The sequence below is a fragment of the Electrona antarctica genome (assembly GCF_951216825.1).
Source record: "Electrona antarctica genome assembly, chromosome: 7".
NCBI lineage: Eukaryota > Metazoa > Chordata > Actinopteri > Myctophiformes > Myctophidae > Electrona > Electrona antarctica.
Window position 1 is genome coordinate 41,173,171 of NC_136812.1, and position 21,060 is coordinate 41,194,230.

The 21,060-nt window shown below is 40.8% G+C and overlaps 1 protein-coding gene across 2 annotated transcripts; it reads left to right on the forward strand.

Annotated features, from left to right (window-relative positions):
• Nucleotides 1-640: 640 nt before the first annotated feature.
• comp (cartilage oligomeric matrix protein) lies at nt 641-19,949 on the forward strand. Of its 2 annotated transcripts, none has more exons than XM_079505086.1 (20): nt 641-768; nt 1,273-1,455; nt 5,525-5,650; nt 6,267-6,415; nt 6,958-7,095; nt 7,242-7,319; nt 8,094-8,124; nt 8,397-8,518; nt 8,985-9,089; nt 10,323-10,430; nt 15,178-15,337; nt 15,464-15,582; nt 16,022-16,074; nt 16,348-16,541; nt 17,080-17,258; nt 17,348-17,396; nt 17,563-17,759; nt 18,285-18,457; nt 18,910-19,049; nt 19,566-19,949. In XM_079505086.1, exons 2-20 carry the CDS (start codon nt 1,386-1,388, stop codon nt 19,622-19,624), a joined length of 2,250 nt encoding a protein of 749 aa, XP_079361212.1. In that variant the 5' UTR covers nt 641-768; nt 1,273-1,385; the 3' UTR covers nt 19,625-19,949. The 2 variants fall into 2 exon arrangements, with proteins under 2 accessions (XP_079361212.1, XP_079361213.1); XM_079505087.1 differs by lacking the exon at nt 8,094-8,124 and adding an exon at nt 8,163-8,193.
• Nucleotides 19,950-21,060: the final 1,111 nt, after the last annotated feature.

The following is a 21,060-nucleotide window of genomic DNA, read 5'->3' on the forward strand; positions in this document are numbered from 1 at the left end:
TGCCTTCGGCCTGGTGGAGACAACAAACAAAAAAAAGGGACAAAAATGTGCTTTGGCTGTGTTGGCATACATCAGAGCATGTTAGTAGTTTGTTTTACTGCTTGTGTTTCCAGTTTTCCTTGAATGCGGTGGAGCTTCTGGACGAATGCACTGTTAGCCCTGAGATCTTGTCAAGGTGCTTAAGTTTGTACCACAGCCTCCTGGGTGCCGCAGTGGAATGTTACCAACATCTGCTGAACCAATCACTGGCAAACATACTAATCATGCACACACACACGCACACAAACATGCATGAGCGCATGCGCACACACACGAGCATGCACGCACACACACACACATGCAGTCATGCACAGTTGCACACACACTCACAATGATACATGAGCCACTAGTGAGCCACCGACGCAACTGCAATGTTTTCATCTGTTGCCAAAAGAACTAACATCGACTCCAGACCACCATATCAGGATTTCGTCAGAATTCCTTAAAACGGGGCGACATGATGATTGATAATTCCCAGTAGCCAAGTGGTTGTGGGTTGAACTCCCTCCCTGGGCAGGCTGTATAGTGATGGGGGTGGGGGGCGGGGGCTATAAGAGCCCAGCAGGAAAGGACTGGAGGCACCACAGTGTCTTCTGTAAGGAGATAGACAGACAGACCTGGAAGAGGAGTTGTCTCCATGAACTGATCCCAGGCCAGGATAGAGGACTGGACAACATTACAGCTCTGCAAACTGCACAAACTCCACTCTTCCTTTCGTCTGTTTCATAGGTATGGCTGCAGCTATCCATTAGTTCCTTACAAAGATTATTCTGTCATTACTTAACCTTTAATTAATTAACCAATCGAATAACCGAGAAGCATATTTTATTGATATTTTTTTATTTAATATGAAACAATCAGTATTGACTTTTGTTAATCAAATAAGTCGATTAGTCTGATTAGCCACGTATGCCCTACTTTTATACATTCTACGGATGTTGTGTGAAAAGAGTCGATCTGCAAGCTCACAACTTGTCACATTGCAGGTATTACAATATTGATTTTTTTTATAATGAATTCAATGAATTTGTTTGCTTAAAGGACTTACGACATGAATTTAAACTTATTTTTGGTGTTTTTTTGGGCTCCCTACTGTTGCATCGGTCAGCATTTCTGAGTCAGCATTCCTGACTAGGGGTTAAAATTAATATCAACAACCATTCTATTCATTACAGTATAACAACTTTAGATGTTGCAATATGCATTTATGTAAAAGAAACCTTCTTTCGGCAGGGCAGGAGATCAACGTCTTCAGTGGTGTGAAGGCTGGTGGTCTCTGTAGGACAGAGCAGAGCGGCGGGGGTCTCGGTCTTGTCTTGGGTCATTGTTGGGGGTCATCTAGGATCATGCTGTGGAGTCTGGTGCTGTTTGGGGTCCTGTGTGTGGATAGACTAACCGCAGCGGCACAGAGCAGGGGTGAGTGCAACATTTCACTTCATATTGCAGTGAGAGATGTTACTGTATCAGATGATAATATAAACACAGAAATTAAAAGAGCATTTATGTTGACTAAGAGCACCATGAAGATGCTTGAAAAACTATGTGATGTTTTTTCTGTTGTGTCATTTTTATTTACACCCTCAATTTCCCGCTGGGAGATTTATAAAGTGGCATCCTCTCCTCTATCAAATTATTATTTTACTAATAATAGTAGGAACAGCAGGTTTATTTTTTATTTATTATCGACTACTCTCTACATGGAGACTTGAATTCATGGATATTGTTCGTTTTTTGTCGCATTCCTAAGCCAATAATTGGATGGCCAGCAGTGGTTCCCTATGGAGACACGAAGAGTCTCCTCAAATGAATGGCTTAGGAATGCGACAAAAACCAATGAATATCCATTAATTCAAGTCTCCATGAGGTGAGTAATCGATAGAAAAAGGCCATTTTGCGGGTGAACTATCCCTTCAAATGTGGTTAAAAAGGTGGTCAGTTATTCACCTCAGTGGCTGTGTGAGTGGATCGGATCAGATGTAGTGACTCCAGTACATTCCACGTCTAGAAGCTCTCCTCTTCATGGAATTCATTCAGAAAAACAGAGATGCCCCTGATGGAAAGAACACACTTATTTTCCCTTCACACACACGTCCCTGCACTGCTCCCTGGAGGGCGTGTGTGTGTGTGTGTGTGTGTGTGTGTGTGTGTGTGTGTGTGTGTGTGTGTGTGTGTGTGTGAGAGAGAGAGAGAGTCAGATAGGACAAATATCTATCTTTATACATTTTTCTCCTATTATTTGATTACTGCCATTTATCAATACACATTTTTAACCCGGCAATTACAATTTACAATTAGAATGTAGGCATTCCGCAGATGCTCTGATACAGAGCAACTTACAAAGTGAAAGTTCAGAATCAATTAAATATAGTAAAAAAATAACAGTAAATGGTCGTGTAAATAAAGGAAAGCAAAGGAAACAATTAAGTACCTTTTATTAGGTGCTAAAGTATACAAAGACTAACGTTTAGAGAAACGTTAGTCTTTGTATACTTTAGCACCTAATAAAAGGCTCTAAATGTCCGTGCTGCTCCAGTCTCTTCTCCTTCTGCAACTCTTGTCCTTGTACCTGTGAAGCACCGGATCAGCCGCTTTAGGCTTGAGGCGCGTTGGTAGACTCCCTTTGAAACAATGAAGTACTACTAAGTAGTAACTATGATGCTTGGTAAACATAAAACCTAGCGTCTGTACTGAATAACATTCTTTGTGTCTATCTAAATAACATACATAACGTATAAGTAACCAACATACATATGTTTAGTACATCTTCAGTACATCAATAGTAGCCCACACATCTGCAATAGGTATTGTACAGTATGTGATGGATGTACAGTACTGTACTTTCATGTTGTACATAGTTGTAAACGGTGCACAGCTTGTAGGATGTGTTGGTGCTGCGCTCTTGGAACAAACCTTAAAAAGGAATTTGTTCTTAATGTTTTTTATAGAGCCGCCAATTCAGCACCTCCCCCTCATACATTTGTATACAGTGTAGGAGGAACTTAGGAAGGCATACTGTAGTTGCCCCAAGAGGGGTCAGAACTACAAAAACATTCATAGGGTCATATAATAGTTGAGCATTTCTATCTACTCGCTCTGTGTAGGGCTGCACTGGTGTAATAAAGTAACTAAGTACATTAACTCAAGTACTGTACTTAAGTATACACTTTTGAGGTATTTTTGAGGGGCGATATTGTTCTTCTCTCTCCCCATTTCCTGTCAGATTACTTTCAATCCATCAATAGAGGCAGAAAAAGCCAAAACAATATCTTAAAAAGATTTTGATTATTATTACAAAACATAAATTACGCACTTCAGCTACATTTCAGCCATTTGAAAATATCACAGCAAAAAAGTCTCACTTTGAATACTAGTTACTAATAGTAATTGTAATTCAAACTGAGGAGTGCCAGACTTGTTCAGAACTAGTTCTTTAAAAAAGAAAAAAGAAAGAAAACATTTTCAGGTGGTTTACCAATTTCTGCTCAATCAGGAGAGTACCCAATTATCAGCTTAAATCTTTATAGATTTCCAGATCAAATTGTGTCTGCTCACTTCTTATTTGTTTCATTACTTCCATTTAATTTGTTTATCCTGTATTGTGTATTCCGTATGGGTTCTCTCTCCTGATTGGCTAAAAAAAATGCATGTTCTGTTTACTAAAGACCTGGAGAGACAGGAAGACCCCTATGTTACTGAACAGACACTCCATGGCAGAATCACTTACAGCACCGTTAACAACTTGAGATCATGTTGCGTTGCACATTTCTGTAAAGGAAAACCTTGTTTTGGCAGGACAGGAGAGATTCTGCTCATTCCTCCCCAAAAGTGGAGGCTTTTACTGAGAATACTGCTGAGGTGGTAGTGGATGGATGTTATTTCAGTCAGTGTTATGGTTTTTAAGAATGGCATGCATGGAACCGGAGGGAACGTAGTGTGATGACTGAGTCCGTCTGTACACGGTGTACACATGATGAATGGTAGCCTGCCTCTCCACTAGGGACGTGCAGAGAATGTTAGAGAGGCAGAGGCTGAACTTCCATAAAGGGGCAATTTTAGCCAAAGAAAATCTCAAAACGACTGATCTACAAGCTCACAACGCGTCGCGCTGCGATGCATTGAGAGCTTGTAGATCAGCTGTTTTCGGTGTCCCCCGTCCCCGCACTCCTTAGCTACTAAAGGTGCAGCCTACAATATGGATTTCTATATGGATGCACCCTGTGCCTGGCCCCCTCTGCACTCGAAACACCAGGAAACGCGAGGCGCTGGCACAGAATCCCTATAGAGGGTATGCGCGTGACATCATCATCATACCAGGAAGTTATGCGGGAATGCGTACTGAGGGGCAAAAAACTACTTTCTGGCCTTGACAGCCCATGCATCCAAACAGAAAAGTCCTATTTCATTGCATGAAATGACTTTAAACAACATTAAATTCACTCTGTCACTCACTTTGCCACTCGATTTGCCACTCGATCTGCCATTCACTATATACATGCGCATACCCTCTATCCGCTATCCTTGAGCCACTCTGGAGCTCCTACGGTGCTGCTAGAAGCACTAATATGCTAACCACGGGGCATCAAAGATGTTTCATTGAGGTCCAAATATTGCCTAATTGCCAATCCAGGCGGGGATGGAGAAATGATTCAGAGAAAGGATTGTGGTAATAACAGGATTGAATGGAGGGGACATTTTTGGATCGCCCACCATTGTAGAAATGGGCTCCTATGGAAACACCCGCCTACGGTTAGTGGAAGCTACGGTCGTCTGTACCCAGAAAATGTCAAAAGGTCATCAAAGTCGTCAAGGGCACAAATTGACACTTCGAAAAAAGTTGTTAAAGACGTCATGGGCATGGAAAGAGTTTTAATTCAAGTTAGTTTAAATAACGCAACGTTGAAGCAATGTGGTGAAACTGATAGATTAAAACGATTGAGACAGAGTCAAGGCCTGGGCAGGCGGTCCAACGGTCCAGGCACCTAAGCAGCATGGCAGTGCATTGCGGGTTCGAGTCCTGTTCCCAACTATCTCTGCTGCATGTCTCTACTCCGTCTCTCTCTCCCCGTTTCCTTCCTAAATCTACACTGCAATCTATAAAGGCAGAACAACCCAAAAAATTGCATTAAAAAAAATATATAGAAAAAGAGTCAAGTGAAAATAGAAGCAAAGAAAGAAAATGCATAATGAATGAACAAATTACTAATGGTTCATGGTATATGATGCTCTGATTACTCATGTATACTGCAACGGCAATGTACATGTTCCAATTAGTTTGGGAAATTAGTTACACACATGGTAATCACATGGTAACTAGTCAAATACAGGTCTGGTGGTTAAATACCCATTGAATCTGGAAAAATTGGGCTTTAATGTACTATATTTTGTGAGTAGCGTGCCACAGCTGCTGAGCATGTTTGTTGTGATGGTGGAATGAATGAAGTGCTTCATACGATGGCTTACTAATGTTCATTTTTGTGTGATTCAGATGGGGAAATTATCAATCAGATCAAAGGAACCAACATGGCCCTGGCAGAGATCAAGGAACTTCTGAAGCAACAGATCAAAGAAATTGTTTTCCTGAAGAACACTGTCATGGAGTGTGAAGCATGTGGTGAGTACAAACTTCACTAATGCTGATTCTTTTGGCCTTGGATCAATGGTTCCGAGCCTTTGTTAATTTCAAGGACCCATAACTCAGAGTATACAAATGTAACCAAATGGGTCACTTGTAAAACAAATTCTCTAGTTATAGGCGTTCTAAAATGTTTTATTTTTATTTTTTTATGTTTTTTTTTTGTGGCTTTCGCCTTTATTTTATATATTTTATGGAGGGACAGACAGTAGGCTGACAGGAAATGGGGAGAGAGATGGGGGGGAAGACATGCAGTAAAGGCCGTCGGGATCGGGAGTTGAACCCGCGGCACACTGCCAGACTGGGTTACCAGCCAAGGTGGCTGGACCACTGAGCCATGGCCCAGGCCAATGTTTTTTTTTTAATATGCCTCTCTGTCTTACTGTAATTGAGTGCTGTGTTATCTATGTATTTTCTATTATCTTTGTTTGTTTGGGGACTACGGATGGAAATCCGGCATATACAAGACATACACAATGCATCAGATCAAAGTTACACAGTGCTTTATTAGTACATTCAACTGAATCAAATGAAATGAGCAGCAGAAATAGAAGCATGAACAGCAGATCACTGACCTGGTGTTGTGTTTGTGTAGCGATGGGAGGGACGACACCTCGTCCCTCGTGCGTCCCCAACCCCTGTCCCCCGGGGTTGAAGTGCACCGAGACGGTGGATGGCGTCTCATGTGGTCCCTGTCCCGATGGCATGGTGGGCAACGGAACAAGCTGTGAGGATGTGGATGAGGTGAGAGGACGCTGCTGAAACCATCCCATTACCTTTTCAGATACATTGAATATTCGAGAAGCGTGGGGTTTTAGGAAGATTAATAATTCTTTAATCAACGAATTGACCCAAAATAAATTCTCAATTCTCATTCGTTTTTTGTTTAACCGGGCACGTAAAGGAGTAGTTCACCCCCAAAATGACTAATTTTCTATCAATTACACACATGAAGCCTCAAATTAGTTTTTGTCACATTGCTGACACATTTACATTTCTTTTTTCTAAATCGATTATTTTATCATAATTGATTTTTATTTAAAAGGATAATAAATGGCTGTAACCATTAGTAGACTTTTCAGTTCCATCTACTTCGGAACTGAAAAGTCACAAGAAAAGATATGGATCATAATGTATTCTGCAAATTCCATAGGATACACAATGGAATCTGGATGTGAAATGTCCTGAATTGTACTTCACAATAGAACCAACATATTAAATAATGTAGATTATTCACTGCCTGCTCTACCGTGTGTGTGTGTGTGTGTGTGTGTGTGTGCGCGCAGTGCACGGTGATGCCGTGTCACATGGGTGTGCGCTGCATCAACACGTCGCCAGGGTTCCGCTGTGGGGCGTGTCCTGCAGGCTGGACCGGACCGGTGGTGCAGGGAGTGGGCCTGGCCTACGCTACTGCCAACAAACAGGTAGCTGTTATTGAGGATCAACCCTCAATGGGCTTTAGTAGAGTTGGAAAATGTTTAATTTACAGTATCCATGTTACTGATAGTTATGCTTCAGCATTTCTGTCAATCAAACATCAATCAAAGTGTCTGTTTCTTCTCCTACAAAGGTGTGCAAGGACATTAATGAGTGCGAGGGTCCCAAAAACAGAAGCTGTGTGGAGAACTCCATCTGCATGAACACTCCTGTAAGTTTACAGAATAGTAGGCTAGTTTTGTTCTGAACTTAACCACATTGACTTTAGCTAGCATCCCAATCCTGGGCATTCTGTGTGAAAATCTGTAAGCAGCTTGCAGAAATAGCATCACGATGCATTGCATTCTGTGAAAACAGCATATCTGCAAGTTCACAGTGCTTGTAGATTCAATTGAGCTTGTAGATCAGCTCTTTTTGGCAGAGACGGAGAGGCAAAAAGAAAGGGGCCAAGTACAGACCCCTGGGGGACCCCGGTTGTTTAAACATTGTAAAACACCCTTGCTGTCGGAAATATCAATCTTTCAAAATACTTTTGTGGAATGGATTATTCACCAAATTCTTTCTTTCTAAATGCCAAGCTATGTAATGGATGTAAATGCCCATGTGGGTTGTAATCTCTCGGACATAGGCTACTGCTTGGATACTGTCTTTATCGTAATATTATCTGTGAATTTTATTACTCAGTAAGTAACACTGCGGTAATTGTACCGTGACAATAATGTTGACGTATTGACATCAGTGCATTCTGTTGATGCCGTTGTCAATGACTGCATACTAGTGCGGGATACAGTAATGATGCTGTTGTGTGCATTTCTTTCTGCACAGTGCAGGAGATCTGTATATCAGATGTACAGTATACTGTCATCATTCATTGCTGATGGTGTCTTTTGCGAAACTAGAGAATCACCGACTTATCTATCTATCTATCTGTCTCAGGGCTCATTCAGATGTGGCCCCTGTAAGCCAGGCTATCTATCTGTCTCAGGGCTCATTCAGGTGTGGCCCCTGTAAGCCAGGTTATCTATCTATCTATCTATCTATCTATGTGTCTCAGGGCTCATTCAGGTGTGGCCCCTGTAAGCCAGGTTATCTATCTATCTATCTATGCGTCTCAGGGCTCCTTCAGGTGTGGCCCCTGTAAGCCAGGTTACGTTGGGGACCTTATCTATCTATCTATCTGTCTCAGGGCTCATTCCGGTGTGGCCCCTGTAAGCCAGGTTACGTTGGGGACCTTATCTATCTATCTATCTGTCTCAGGGCTCATTCCGGTGTGGCCCCTGTAAGCCAGCTTATGTTGGGGACCAGAAGCGGGGCTGTAAACCAGAGAGGGCCTGCGGGAACGGACAACCCAACCCCTGCCATGCCAGCGCTGAGTGCATCGTCCACCGCGAGGGCGGCATAGAGTGTCAGGTCAGTGCACTGTCCACCACTAGGGGTCAATAAGCAACTAGTGGTCACTCAGGTCAGACTGATTTACCACATTTACTACAGTACACGTTCCGGAAGAAATTGGTGATGTCCTTTGCATGTAATGTAATTTGCAATGTCCAAAACCTTTCAACATGGTGCGCTTTTGGAGACTTTTGAAAGTGAAAGTGTACAGTATATGGTTAGGGGTGTCTTTGGGTTTTGAGTATTTAATAAATGAAAAGTATTAACAAGAGCTTGTGACTGGATGATAACTATACAATGAATGCATTGGAACAAATGGTTCTTTTCCCCATTTCCTGAAAAGTAACCATTTTGTTCACCCGACAGCGACGATATGGAGGATTACAGTCCTGTTGCTATCAAAGCTGTTTGTGTCATAATGGCGTTGTGTGTTCTCATATCCACTCATATTGTTATGCACATCAACCATTTTCCATCCTGGCAGTGTGGAGTGGGCTGGGCTGGCAACGGCTACCTGTGTGGGCCTGACATAGACATCGATGGATTCCCCGACGCGAAGCTGGAATGTCCTGAGAGGAACTGTGCCAAGGTGAGTCACTCTGATGTTCCGGAGGTTCAGGGAAAAACATACAAACACACATCAGTGCGATCTGGAAAGAATTATGAATGAATAATATTATTAATGCATTATTTAATGAATGAATCATTCTTGATGGATTGACCAGTTGTGTGTATGGCATATACCAGTATGTAAGGTCTATGTGTGTGTATAGGCTACAGTGTCAAACTGTGTGTGAAGTCCAGCCATTCTGGAAGGACTCGCAGTACAGCATTTCTGAAAACAATTTAAAGTAACCCAGTAGTCAGGAAAGCATCAGTTTAATTTTAACCATTTTAACCATTATTTTATACTTTGGCTATTCAAAAATAGCTTGTAGATCTGCTATTTTTGAAATATCTTGAACATCTGTGCTAATTTTATATAACATGTAGGGATGTCCGATATTGTCCAACTCCTAATTTCCGATACGGATATCAACCGATATAAAAACGTTATTCCTATATCGGCCGATAATATCAGGAGGCCAATAATATCGGACATCCATAATAACAAGTTTAACTCAAATCTTTGCATCTGGGGGTCCCTGGGACAGAATATTATTTTGGGGGTCCTTGTCATGAAAAAGTTTGAATACCACTGATAGCAACTTAAGTGTTTTCAGAAAACTTATATTTCTAGATAGACATCTGTAGAATTAATTCTTACTGGGTTAAGTGACTAAAATCTGTAAAAGTCAACACTTATGCCATACCATAGGCTACTGGGTTAAGGGATTAAAATCAGTAAAAGTCAACACTTACACCATATCATATTACGATATCCAAAATCCCAGACGAGTGCGAGTCTCATTCTGTATCACTATAATCTAGATCAGCGGTTCCCAAACCTTTATGGCCATGCACCCCGTTACCTCCTGACCCAGCTGATGCACCCCCACATGGAAATATACATTGTATAAGCTATATAAAGACATATATTTCCTATTTATCCACATATATGCACATGTATGAACCTGAATATGGCATATATATGCAGGCTATATTCTGCATATACAGTACTTGCCATATATTGGCATAATATGTTAATATATTTAAAATAAAGCCATAGCACCACAAGGGATGCACGCACCACAGTTTTGGAACCACTGATCTAGATGTATTGTCCAGTAGTACAGCCTGAACATGTTGATACAAGTCAATATGGATCTCTAGAATAATTAGTAGTTTGGTTATAATTACTAAATTGGTTGTCTTGTTCCAGGATAACTGTTTAACCGTGCCAAACTCTGGTCAAGAAGACGCAGACAGAGACGGAGAAGGAGACGCGTGTGATGAGGATGCTGATGGAGACGGAATCCTCAATACACAGGTTCCTAGTTCTATACATGACATCATAAATACATGTTCACAATTTATTCCTCACAGTAATCACAGTTCACTGTGTACATTTACTCAAGTACTGTACTTAAAGTACAATTTAGACTACAGCATACATGTGTAAAATCCCTTAGTTATTATTTACAGGGTATAGGACTAGTTACTAGGTTTGGAGGAGCAGTAAGCAGGGAGAATAATTTAGACCACAGACCATGGGTAAGGTTTAGCAATAGCCCGACAGCTTGTATTATAGAATAGCAGATAAACAACAATGACAATACTCATACAAAACAATAACCAAAACAAAACAACTGTACTTAAGACAATGTGAAAGACCAGAGAAGTACTGTACCTCCTATTAACTGCTCGGAAAAGCATTCTTTAGTCTCTAGTTTAGTCCTATTTATTCACCATTTATTTTAGTTGTCCTTGTCAGGTTTTAAATCTAATCTCAGGTAAGTAACTAAGTTACATTAGTTAAGCAATTTATCCCTCTTTTAGATTCCCGGTAAGTATTTGTTTTTACCAATGTATTGTATTTTTATGAAATCAAACCAACCTTATTTATCAAATTAACTGGGTTAATGTTCCATTCAAAGTAAAGGCTGCACGGCATCAGTGGCGTCTCTACAGGGGGGCATTGCCCCCCCAGATTGGACTTTGTGCCCCTCCAGTCCAGATTGGCCAGTAGTACCCTGCCCTACCAATATTTGATTATATTTTACAAATGTTAAATCTATAAGTTCTTCATGATTATTATAAATATATACATGTTCAAATTAATAGTTAATAGAAATACATGGTAATATATGCAGAAGACATTATAATGCTCAACATATTTGTATTTGTTTGTGCTGCTGCATAATTGTAGCCTACTTAAAATTAAGTGCCCCCTTTGGAAAAAAGTATTCCCCCTGCTGATTTGTGCCTGGAGACGGCACTGCAAGGCATAATCAATTTCTCAACAACTGTACAAAATCAAATATCCACAAAATCACTCAATCACTCAAGGGAATGCAGAAATGCCCAGAAAGAACGACCTGGTCGTTTGGACGTTCCTGAGCAAGCTACAGGAGAAAATTTACCGCCAGTTCTTGTCCCTGGATTACATCAAGCAGCTGCTCACCACCACCAGGTCACGTTTGCTGAGCTTACGGTCCTGAAGCAGCTGTGCGACCAACCGAGGTTGCTCCCTACTAAAGCTGGATCTGAGCTGGGTCTGCTGGAATGTCTGTCTGAGGGAGATGGCGACAATGAGTCTGCACTCTGCAGCATGCAGGATTGATGGCATCTCGGATGAAACGCTCATCTCTGTCTGGAAAGATGACCTTCCTCGTCCAACTCCTCCTGAGGCTTAAGGACGAAGGTCATCGCACCCTCGTCTTCGCAAGCTTCCTGTTCCTGACGGTGCTGGACATTCTCCAGCGAGTCCTTGTCAACATGAAATTCAAGGTCCTGAGGCTGGATGGCACCACCAAGGTCCACCCAGAAGTTCCAGAAAGACGCACGCTACATGGTCTTCCTGCTGACCACCCAAGTGGGTGGCGTGGGCATCACCCTGACCACTGCCAACCGTATGGTCATCTATGATCCCAGCTGGAACCCTGCCACCGATGCCCACGCCGTGGACCGCGCATACCGCAAGTCGGACCAGTAGTATGTCGAAACTAAAGCCTGTAACCTACTGCATTGGGCAGACTAAACTAAAGCCTGTAACCTACTGCATTGGGCAGACTAAACTAAAGCCTGTAACCTACTGCATTGGGCAGACTAAACTAAAGCCTGTAACCTACTGCATTGGGCAGACTAAACTAAAGCCTGTAACCTACTGCATTGGGCAGACTAAACTAAAGCCTGTAACCTACCGCATTGGGCAGACTAAACTAAAGCCTGTAACCTACTGCATTGGGCAGACTAAACTAAAGCCTGTAACCTACTGCATTGGGCAGACTAAACTAAAGCCTGTAACCTACTGCATTGGGCAGACTAAACTAAAGCCTGTAACCTACTGCATTGGGCAGACTAAACTAAAGCCTGTAACCTACAGCATTGGGCAGACTAAACTAAAGCCTGTAACCTACTGCATTGGGCAGACTAAACTAAAGCCTGTAACCTACCGCATTGGGCAGACTAAACTAAAGCCTGTAACCTACTGCATTGGGCAGACTAAACTAAAGCCTGTAACCTACTGCATTGGGCAGACTAAACTAAAGCCTGTAACCTACTGCATTGGGCAGACTAAACTAAAGCCTGTAACCTACCGCATTGGGCAGACTAAACTAAAGCCTGTACCCTACTGCATTGGGCAGACTAAACTAAAGCCTGTAACCTACTGCATTGGGCAGACTAAACTAAAGCCTGTAACCTACCGCATTGGGCAGACTAAACTAAAGCCTGTAACCTACCGCATTGGGCAGACTAAACTAAAGCCTGTAACCTACCGCATTGGGCAGACTAAACTAAAGCCTGTACCCTACTGCATTGGGCAGACTAAACTAAAGCCTGTAACCTACTGCATTGGGCAGACTAAACTAAAGCCTGTAACCTACTGCATTGGGCAGACTCGGAATGTGGTCATCTACCGCCTCATTACCTGTGGCACAGTGGAGGAGAAGAAATCTACAGGCGTCAGGTCTTCAACCAAAACAAAACATCTGTACTTAGACATTTGTGAGAGACCAGATAAGTACCTCCTATTAACCCTATGCTCCCACAGGGAAAGCAGGTAAATACTTTTTATCCTATTTTAGTTTTATTTATTCAACATCTATTTTAGTTGTCCTTGTCAGGTTTTAAATCTAATCTAAGGTAAGTAACTAATTTAAGTTAGTTAAGCCATTTATTCCTCTTTTAGATTCACAGTAAGTATTAGTTTTTAACTAATGTATTGTATTTTAAATACCTTCTTATTTATCAAATTACCTTCTGGTTTCTTAAACCATTCAAAGTAAAGGCATCAAATTTCCCAACAAATGTACAAAATCAAATATCCACAATATCACTCAAGGGAATGCAGAAATAAAATATCTACACTATATTAAACATCACATTACAATTCACTTGAACTCAATAATAATAATAAACACCCTTCACAGGTATTAAGAGTCCCACTGTATGTCCATCCAGGTATGGGTATGGGTAGTGTGCAATGTGTATGCAAGGTGCACTGAGTCTCACTGTGTGATGCAGTGGTAGTGTTGAGTCCTACCACACCACACTACCAAAACCTCCATTTCTTATCTGATTTTAAGGGTTCTGCTGTGTTGAGGATCTTGATGGTAGAATCTTGGGTAGCTCACCAGAGTGATATGCCCACTCGAATCATCCAGTCAAAGCAAAATACCTGACCTGTTTATAAAACGGGTCATATAATCACAAATTAGGATAACACCCTTAAAAGTTTAGAAAACAAATAAAACATCGTCTTCATCTTACTACTAATAGTACATTTACAACTAATATTAGCTGGATATACAATTAAATCAAAACTGTTACCATGAAAGTTATAAATTAATAAATTATACTACATGGCTGCTGCTGCAGTCACAAACACAGTACAGTTCACTCACCAAGTCAGTGTTGACAAAGTTCACACAATAAACAGGGTTCCAGCCATAGCCTTCCAGGATCAAACTTCTCAAAAGGATCAAAATACAGCACTCTTCTTTCAAAAAGAGACTGGATCAACCAAACATCTCTTTAAATGAAAACAATTCATATGCATGTCGTTTTTCTCTGTTTGTCAAACTGTTTGTTCAACAGGCTTCTCTCTCCTGTTCTCTCCAGAACATTCTGTGCTCTGCAGCATGCAATTAGGGTCAATTGGTTCATTGGCTTGATCAGAGCACCTCACAGCTTCTTCTTCTTCTTCTTCTTCTTTGAGTTTTATGGCGGGTTACTACCATAAGGTGTATACCGCCACGCCACCGACTGGACTGGAGAGTTCACAGCTCTCTCAAAGAGACACACAAGTAGATGAATGTGAATACTGAATGAATATAAACACATAATTTGTTTTACTATAGGCTACTAACTGTAAGTATGAAAGAAATCATTAACATGGTGAATCACATCAAGATGTGTTTCACCATGTTAATGATTTTTTTCAGACCTCCAGTTGTAGGAAACACAGAATGGGGGGGACTTTTTTATTATTTCCCCACAACAGCTCTAAGGTATATTAATGACATAGTAAAATGTTGAAAATGAGTGGAATGGCCCTTTAAGGCGGCCCGCAGCTTGTGGATCGGCTATTTTTGCTACTTGTGTGTGACATAGAATGACAAAGTAGGGCATTAATTATGAAAAAAGTTAAAATACAGAGATAAGAGGTTTCTGCCCGACAGTACATGCAATGTGGCCCTCTGAGGTGAGTGTGGAAATATAGTGGCCCTCTCCATCATCATTCATCAAAGTTGCCCACCCCTGATTTAGAGGTACAGAACATACATTAACTACTTCAACCCTATTTAAACTTTGGCTATTTACAAAAGATTTGAATACAAGAAAATCTTGAATACTGGACTTTCAGGTAGGCCTATTACTGGTATTTCAGAGTATTTCTACATTGCAGTATTGATACTTGATACTACTACAACAAAAAATAATACTTTATCCACCACTGGTTTTAAATGCCATGACTGATGTTTACAGTTCGTGAAGTGAATTCCATGAATGGATGTTATGAACTGTAATGTAATCTATCCACTCAATTTGTTCTCTGGTTCTGGACACTATAGGACAACTGTGTGTTGGTGCCCAACGTAGATCAAAGGAACGTCGATGAGGATGATTTTGGTGACGCTTGTGACAACTGTCGTGCCATCAAAAACAACGACCAAAAAGACACCGACATAGACAGACTGGGAGACGAATGTGACGAGGACATCGATGGTGATGGTTAGTATGTCAATCAGTTAAGTATATTTTTTATCATTTAATTTTTTCGATATATTTTTCTCTTACCACGTAACCGTTTCGCTTCTATTACCCACACCAAGTCTTCTCCACTGTGTTGGCTGTTAGGAATTCTCAACCAAATGGACAACTGTAAAAGGGTGCCTAACGCTGACCAGAAGGATCGGGACGGTGACAAAGTGGGAGACGCCTGTGATAGTTGTCCTTATGTCCCCAACCCTGATCAGGTGACGATCTGTCTTTTTATTGATATTTACAGTACTATTATATAAGCTGTTATGAAATTAATAATACAACTTGGGTTAATGCTCATGTAGTAGTATACAATAGATTGGACAAGTGAAGAGAAGGAATTATGTCATTAGCTTTAATAGCTTGACACCAAACACGAATCATCAGCGACAGCTTACAGTCTGATTGTATGCCAACGATACCATCCAAACCTTTCATTCAAAATAATGCTTTTAAATTTGATTCATTCAACTCACATGGAAGACATTATATCAGACATGATCAGTCCTCATGAATGATAATTTAATAACCGCGCTGATGAATAAACAAATGATGATAAACAATAACAATGATAAAATATGAATGAATGACTGTTCACTGCAGGGAGTATTGATGAATACTTGAGAGACATTATTTTCCATCTTTTTCCATCAGCTGGATCAGGACAATGACTTGATTGGTGACCCCTGTGACACCAACAAGGACAGGTGAAGGACAATGTTTTATAATCATTGATGTGATGTTTTATTTCTTCCTATATCAACGAATAAAATATTCAGCTAGATGTTCTTATTGATAATCAACTAAATGGATTAATCTGGTAAAGCACTTAGCTGTCAAAATATGACCCCCCCAGTCAAAAAAATGCTTTCCAAGGTGTGATTTGGGGTCCTAAGGATGAATACAAAATGAATATCAACATCTTAAAACCAACATGTTGAATTGTGGGTTTGAGCTCACATGCCCTTTTGATTCTGCAGTGACGGTGACGGCCACCAGGACTCCAGGGACAACTGTCCAGCTGTCATGAACAGTTCCCAGTTGGACACGGACAAGGACGGTAAAGGAGACGAGTGTGACGATGACGACGACAACGATGGGATCCCTGACCTGCTGCCTCCAGGACCCGATAACTGTCGTCTGATTCCTAACCCTCTGCAGGAAGATGATGATGGTAGGTCCTAAACAACTAACTAAACTGCTAACTAACTAAACTACTAACCAACTAACTAAACTAGCCGGTCTACAAGCTCAGAAGGCGTCCTCTGAGCTTGTAGATCGTCTATTTTCAAATAGCCAAAGTAATATAAGATACTAACCAACAACACTCTGCAGGAAGACTATGATAGTACTGTAGGTCCTAAACAACTAACTATAACTAACTACTAACAACCAACTAAATAACTAACCAACTAAACTACTAACTAACCGTTAGCTTGTTGATTGCCTATTTTCTAATAGCCAAAGTATATAGGGATGATGTGATTAATGCATGTTTTGTAATATAGTAGCCTAACTAACGTTTTCAAATAATTGTAGTGGAGTAAAAAGTACAATATTTACCTCAGAGACGTAGTGGAGTAGAAGTAAAAGTGTTCAAAATTGAAAATAATCCAATAAAGTGAAGATTCCTCAAATTTGTACTTAATCATCCGACCGTCATCCACAGTGCAGGTGATGGGACATAATGGGTGTCTTGTGGTCCTATACAGGTAATGGAGTGGGTAACCTGTGTGAGACGGACTTTGACAACGACACCATCGTGGACACCATAGACGTGTGTCCAGAGAATGCAGAGGTCACGCTGACCGACTTCCGGGAATACCAGACTGTGGTGTTAGACCCCGAGGGAGATGCACAGATAGACCCCAACTGGGTGGTCCTGAATCAGGTTGCTCTTTCATTAGAATAATCACTGAAGCTTTTTCTTCTTCTGAGACCTTCAAATGTATTTATAGTACAAACCAATTTGTTTTGCAGGGCAGAGAGATTGTCCAGACCATGAACAGTGACCCTGGGCTGGCTGTTGGTAAGAGCATAGACAACTTTTGATATTCAGCACGGTAGCAAGCTGTCTTTGAATAGATTTTTATGTAATTGATTAAATCGATTAAGAGTATAGATACTGATAGTCAATATTTGCTGTTTTTTTACCTCTACTAGTATGTTCCGTATGTATCATTTTCTGCCTCCAGGTTACACTGCGTTCAGCGGAGTGGATTTTCAAGGGACGTTTCACGTGAACACGGTAACGGACGACGACTACGCCGGCTTCATCTTCGGTTACCAGGACTCGTCCAGTTTCTACGTGGTGATGTGGAAACAGGTGGAGCAGATCTACTGGCAGGCCAACCCCTTCAGGGCTGTAGCAGAACCTGGAATCCAACTGAAGGTACCTAGGCTTAGGCTACTGTAGTCCACTTTCTGACGTTCTTTCACTGTTTAGTTTTACAGATAGACTGAGTGAGTGTAACTGCTATAGTGGGCCTCTGAGACCTCTGAACACCTTTAAAAAAAGTATTTATTTTATATTTACGTTTATTTTATAAATGGGAGCCAAATACATATACTGCACAGTATGTTTAATGACGTTTAACGTCTAATATTTCTACAATTATTCATGCCCCCAAAATGTTGGGCATAAACAAGAAGGGTAGGCCTATATTTTGTTCTGATAATAATTTACAGTGCATGTTCAAATCATGTATACTTTACATTATTTCCGACCATTTTCCACAGCATACATTTCTTACATTCAGGACAAAATAGACAGATGTATCTATACAATCATTTAAAGTAGGTAGGAAAATATAATGGGATTTTTACTTGAGTCTGTGACCCACAACTGGGTCCCAACACATTGTTTCGGAACCACTGTCCTAAAGTGACATGTTGCCCCCCGCCCCCACCCCCCCAGGCTGTCAAGTCAAACACAGGTCCCGGGGAGAACCTGAGGAACTCACTGTGGCACACTGGAGACACCACCGACCAGGTGAAGCTGCTGTGGAAGGACGCTCGCAATGTGGGCTGGAAGGACAAGACCTCGTACCGCTGGTTCCTCCAACACAGACCTGCTGACGGATACATCAGGTAGGCTACCTACCGTGTGCACTGTGGTGCTCACAGTTCCACATGAAGGACCCACACATCGACATGCCCATCTGAAGGTCCCCTTTCACAACACAAGTTATATCATTATGTCTCAAATAAAATGTCTAACATTATTTTGGAAATAGCCAATCTCTAAGTAGATCTGCTATTTTCAAAAAGCCAAAAGTTTAAATTAGGGCTTAAGTGGTTAACGTAGGTTTTGTAATAATAATCATAATTTCAAATAATTGTAGTGGATGAAAAATACAATATTTGCCTCTGAGAAGTAGTGGTGTAGAAGTATTAATAACTGTATTGAGAATTGGAAATACTCCAAATAGGACCAGTGTGTCATAATGTGTTCTAATATGGCTTCCTACCTGGTTGTTGTTGTTGTTGTTGTTGTTGACGTGTAAACGGTTGTTTCCTGGTGAACTGGGTGTTCTCTGCAGGGTGCGTTTCTACGAGGGTCCTCAGATGGTGGCGGACACAGGCATCATCATAGACACCACCATGAGAGGGGGGCGGCTGGGGGTCTTCTGCTTCTCGCAGGAGAACATCATTTGGTCCAACCTACGCTACCGCTGCAACGGTGAGTCTAAACATCGCCATTCACACCGAGCACGATACCTATAACAATCCTATAAAATACCTATAAAAGTCACACCCGTGTGAAGTGAGGGGCGCTATTATCAAAATAGCCGATTTGCTCGTCTACATTGGCCCTCTCCATCGTCAAAGTTGCCCACCCCTGATGCCATTGTCAATGGCATTTAATGTTTGTGTTAGGACATAATGGCTAATTTGCTCAGACACATGACGTAAATTCTCCATTCATTGAATTTAACAAAAATACCTATTCGCTCGTCTACATATGACGTAAATTCTCCCTTCATTGTCAATGGCATTTAATGCTTGTGTTAGGACAAAAATCTACACTATAGCTCAATATAGGAGGGGCTAGTGCCCCATACAAATATAGTTTTCAAAATTGTTCTAAGTAAAGTGGATGGCAGAGTTCACAATATACCAGAGAATAAATATTTGAGTTAAATTAACTGCATCCCTAATCCTCTTGTTATGTCTCTCTCCATCTCTCTCTTTCTAGATACTCTGCCTGAAGATTTTGACACATACAGGGCACAGCAGGTTCAACTGGTGTCTTAATAAATGGAGAAAAGATTCTAGGAATTCATTCCAATTTTGAATTCCGACACTGGAATCTCTGCCTGGCTTGGAAGAGTTCCTGAGAAAACAATCATCAGATTTATACAGTAATGTAAAAAATAAAAATAAACAAAAGAAGAAGAAATTCTGAAATATGTCAATTCTACAATCTTGTATCCAATGTGTTTGTAACAAATGAGCCATTTTCTTTATTTGAATGTGTTTGTCTCTAGAACAATACTGGCACAAAATGATTGAATGTCAACTGTATATTTTATTTTCGGCTTATAACGTTTGAAGATTTAACTGACACCATGTATGTATAAATACCTGGATTTTGATAAAAAAAATAAAAATACATTGGCTTTGATCAATTCTGACATCTGATAGATAACGTTTTTGGGGTGACAGCTTTTAGTGCAAAAGCAAAACGCTGATCACAAATATTTCAGTCAGTCAGTCAGTCAGTCAGTAGGATACAACAGCAAATACTGTAGCAACACAGAGATGTGTGTGGGGAGGAATTCATTGGCATAATGACTAAATTTAGAGGGGAAAAAAAGGTAAACAAAAGGATACAAAATGATCAAGTACTGTAGGCCTACATTCAGGAGATTGTGATATTGTACAATTAAATTGGACAACTTTTAATCTAGCCATAGTAGACATTGTGTAGAGGAAAACCACCTTCCAACAAAGTTTCATTTGAGCATTTTATTTTATATTAAAAACAGAATGGTGCACGTAGGGTTTTTTTTACTTTTCATTTTCTCACACAGCGACAGATAAATACTACAGATCTTTAACTATGACTTACAGGACATAATAATGCTATTCTCACTAGAAGCTTCGATGCAACTTAACATGTTTTCCAAGGGCGCTAATCTTATTTACTAGTGGACTGTGGATCATTCAGAAAACCTCATACCGGCATATTATTAAAGACGGTGGTTCCCAACCCTTTTGTGCTTGGACCCCCACCCCTAAACACAGTCTCTCTCTCTCTCACACACACACACACACACACACACACACACACACACACACACACACACACACACACACACACACACACACACACACACACACACACACACACACACACACACACACACACACACACACACACACACACACACACACACACACACACACACACACACACACACACACACACACACACACACACACACACACACACACACACACACTAGTCCTCCTCGTAAGTCGAATAGTGAAAATAGCCAATCTAAAAACTAACAACGTGTAGAAAACTAACAACGTGTAGCAATGCAACGCATTGTGAGCTTGTAGATCAGCTATTTTTAAAATGTTTCAAACTTTTTGTAAAAAAAAATATATATTTTATTATATTTTTGATAATAATTGCCCAAAATAGGGAGGCCAGCTTGAAAGCGGATTAAAGATGATTTTAT

What these genes read in the sequence shown, in the direction of transcription:
- comp (XM_079505086.1), top strand. Translation starts at nt 1,386, where the DNA reads ATGCTGTGGAGTCTGGTGCTGTTTGGGGTCCTGTGTGTGGATAGACTA. An exon ending in CCATCTGCATGAACACTCCT is followed by an intron (nt 7,320 to 8,093) that starts GTAAGTTTACAG and finishes TATCTGTCTCAG; the next exon opens with GGCTCATTCAGGTGTGGCCC. An exon ending in TGACCCTGGGCTGGCTGTTG is followed by an intron (nt 17,397 to 17,562) that starts GTAAGAGCATAG and finishes TTCTGCCTCCAG; the next exon opens with GTTACACTGCGTTCAGCGGA.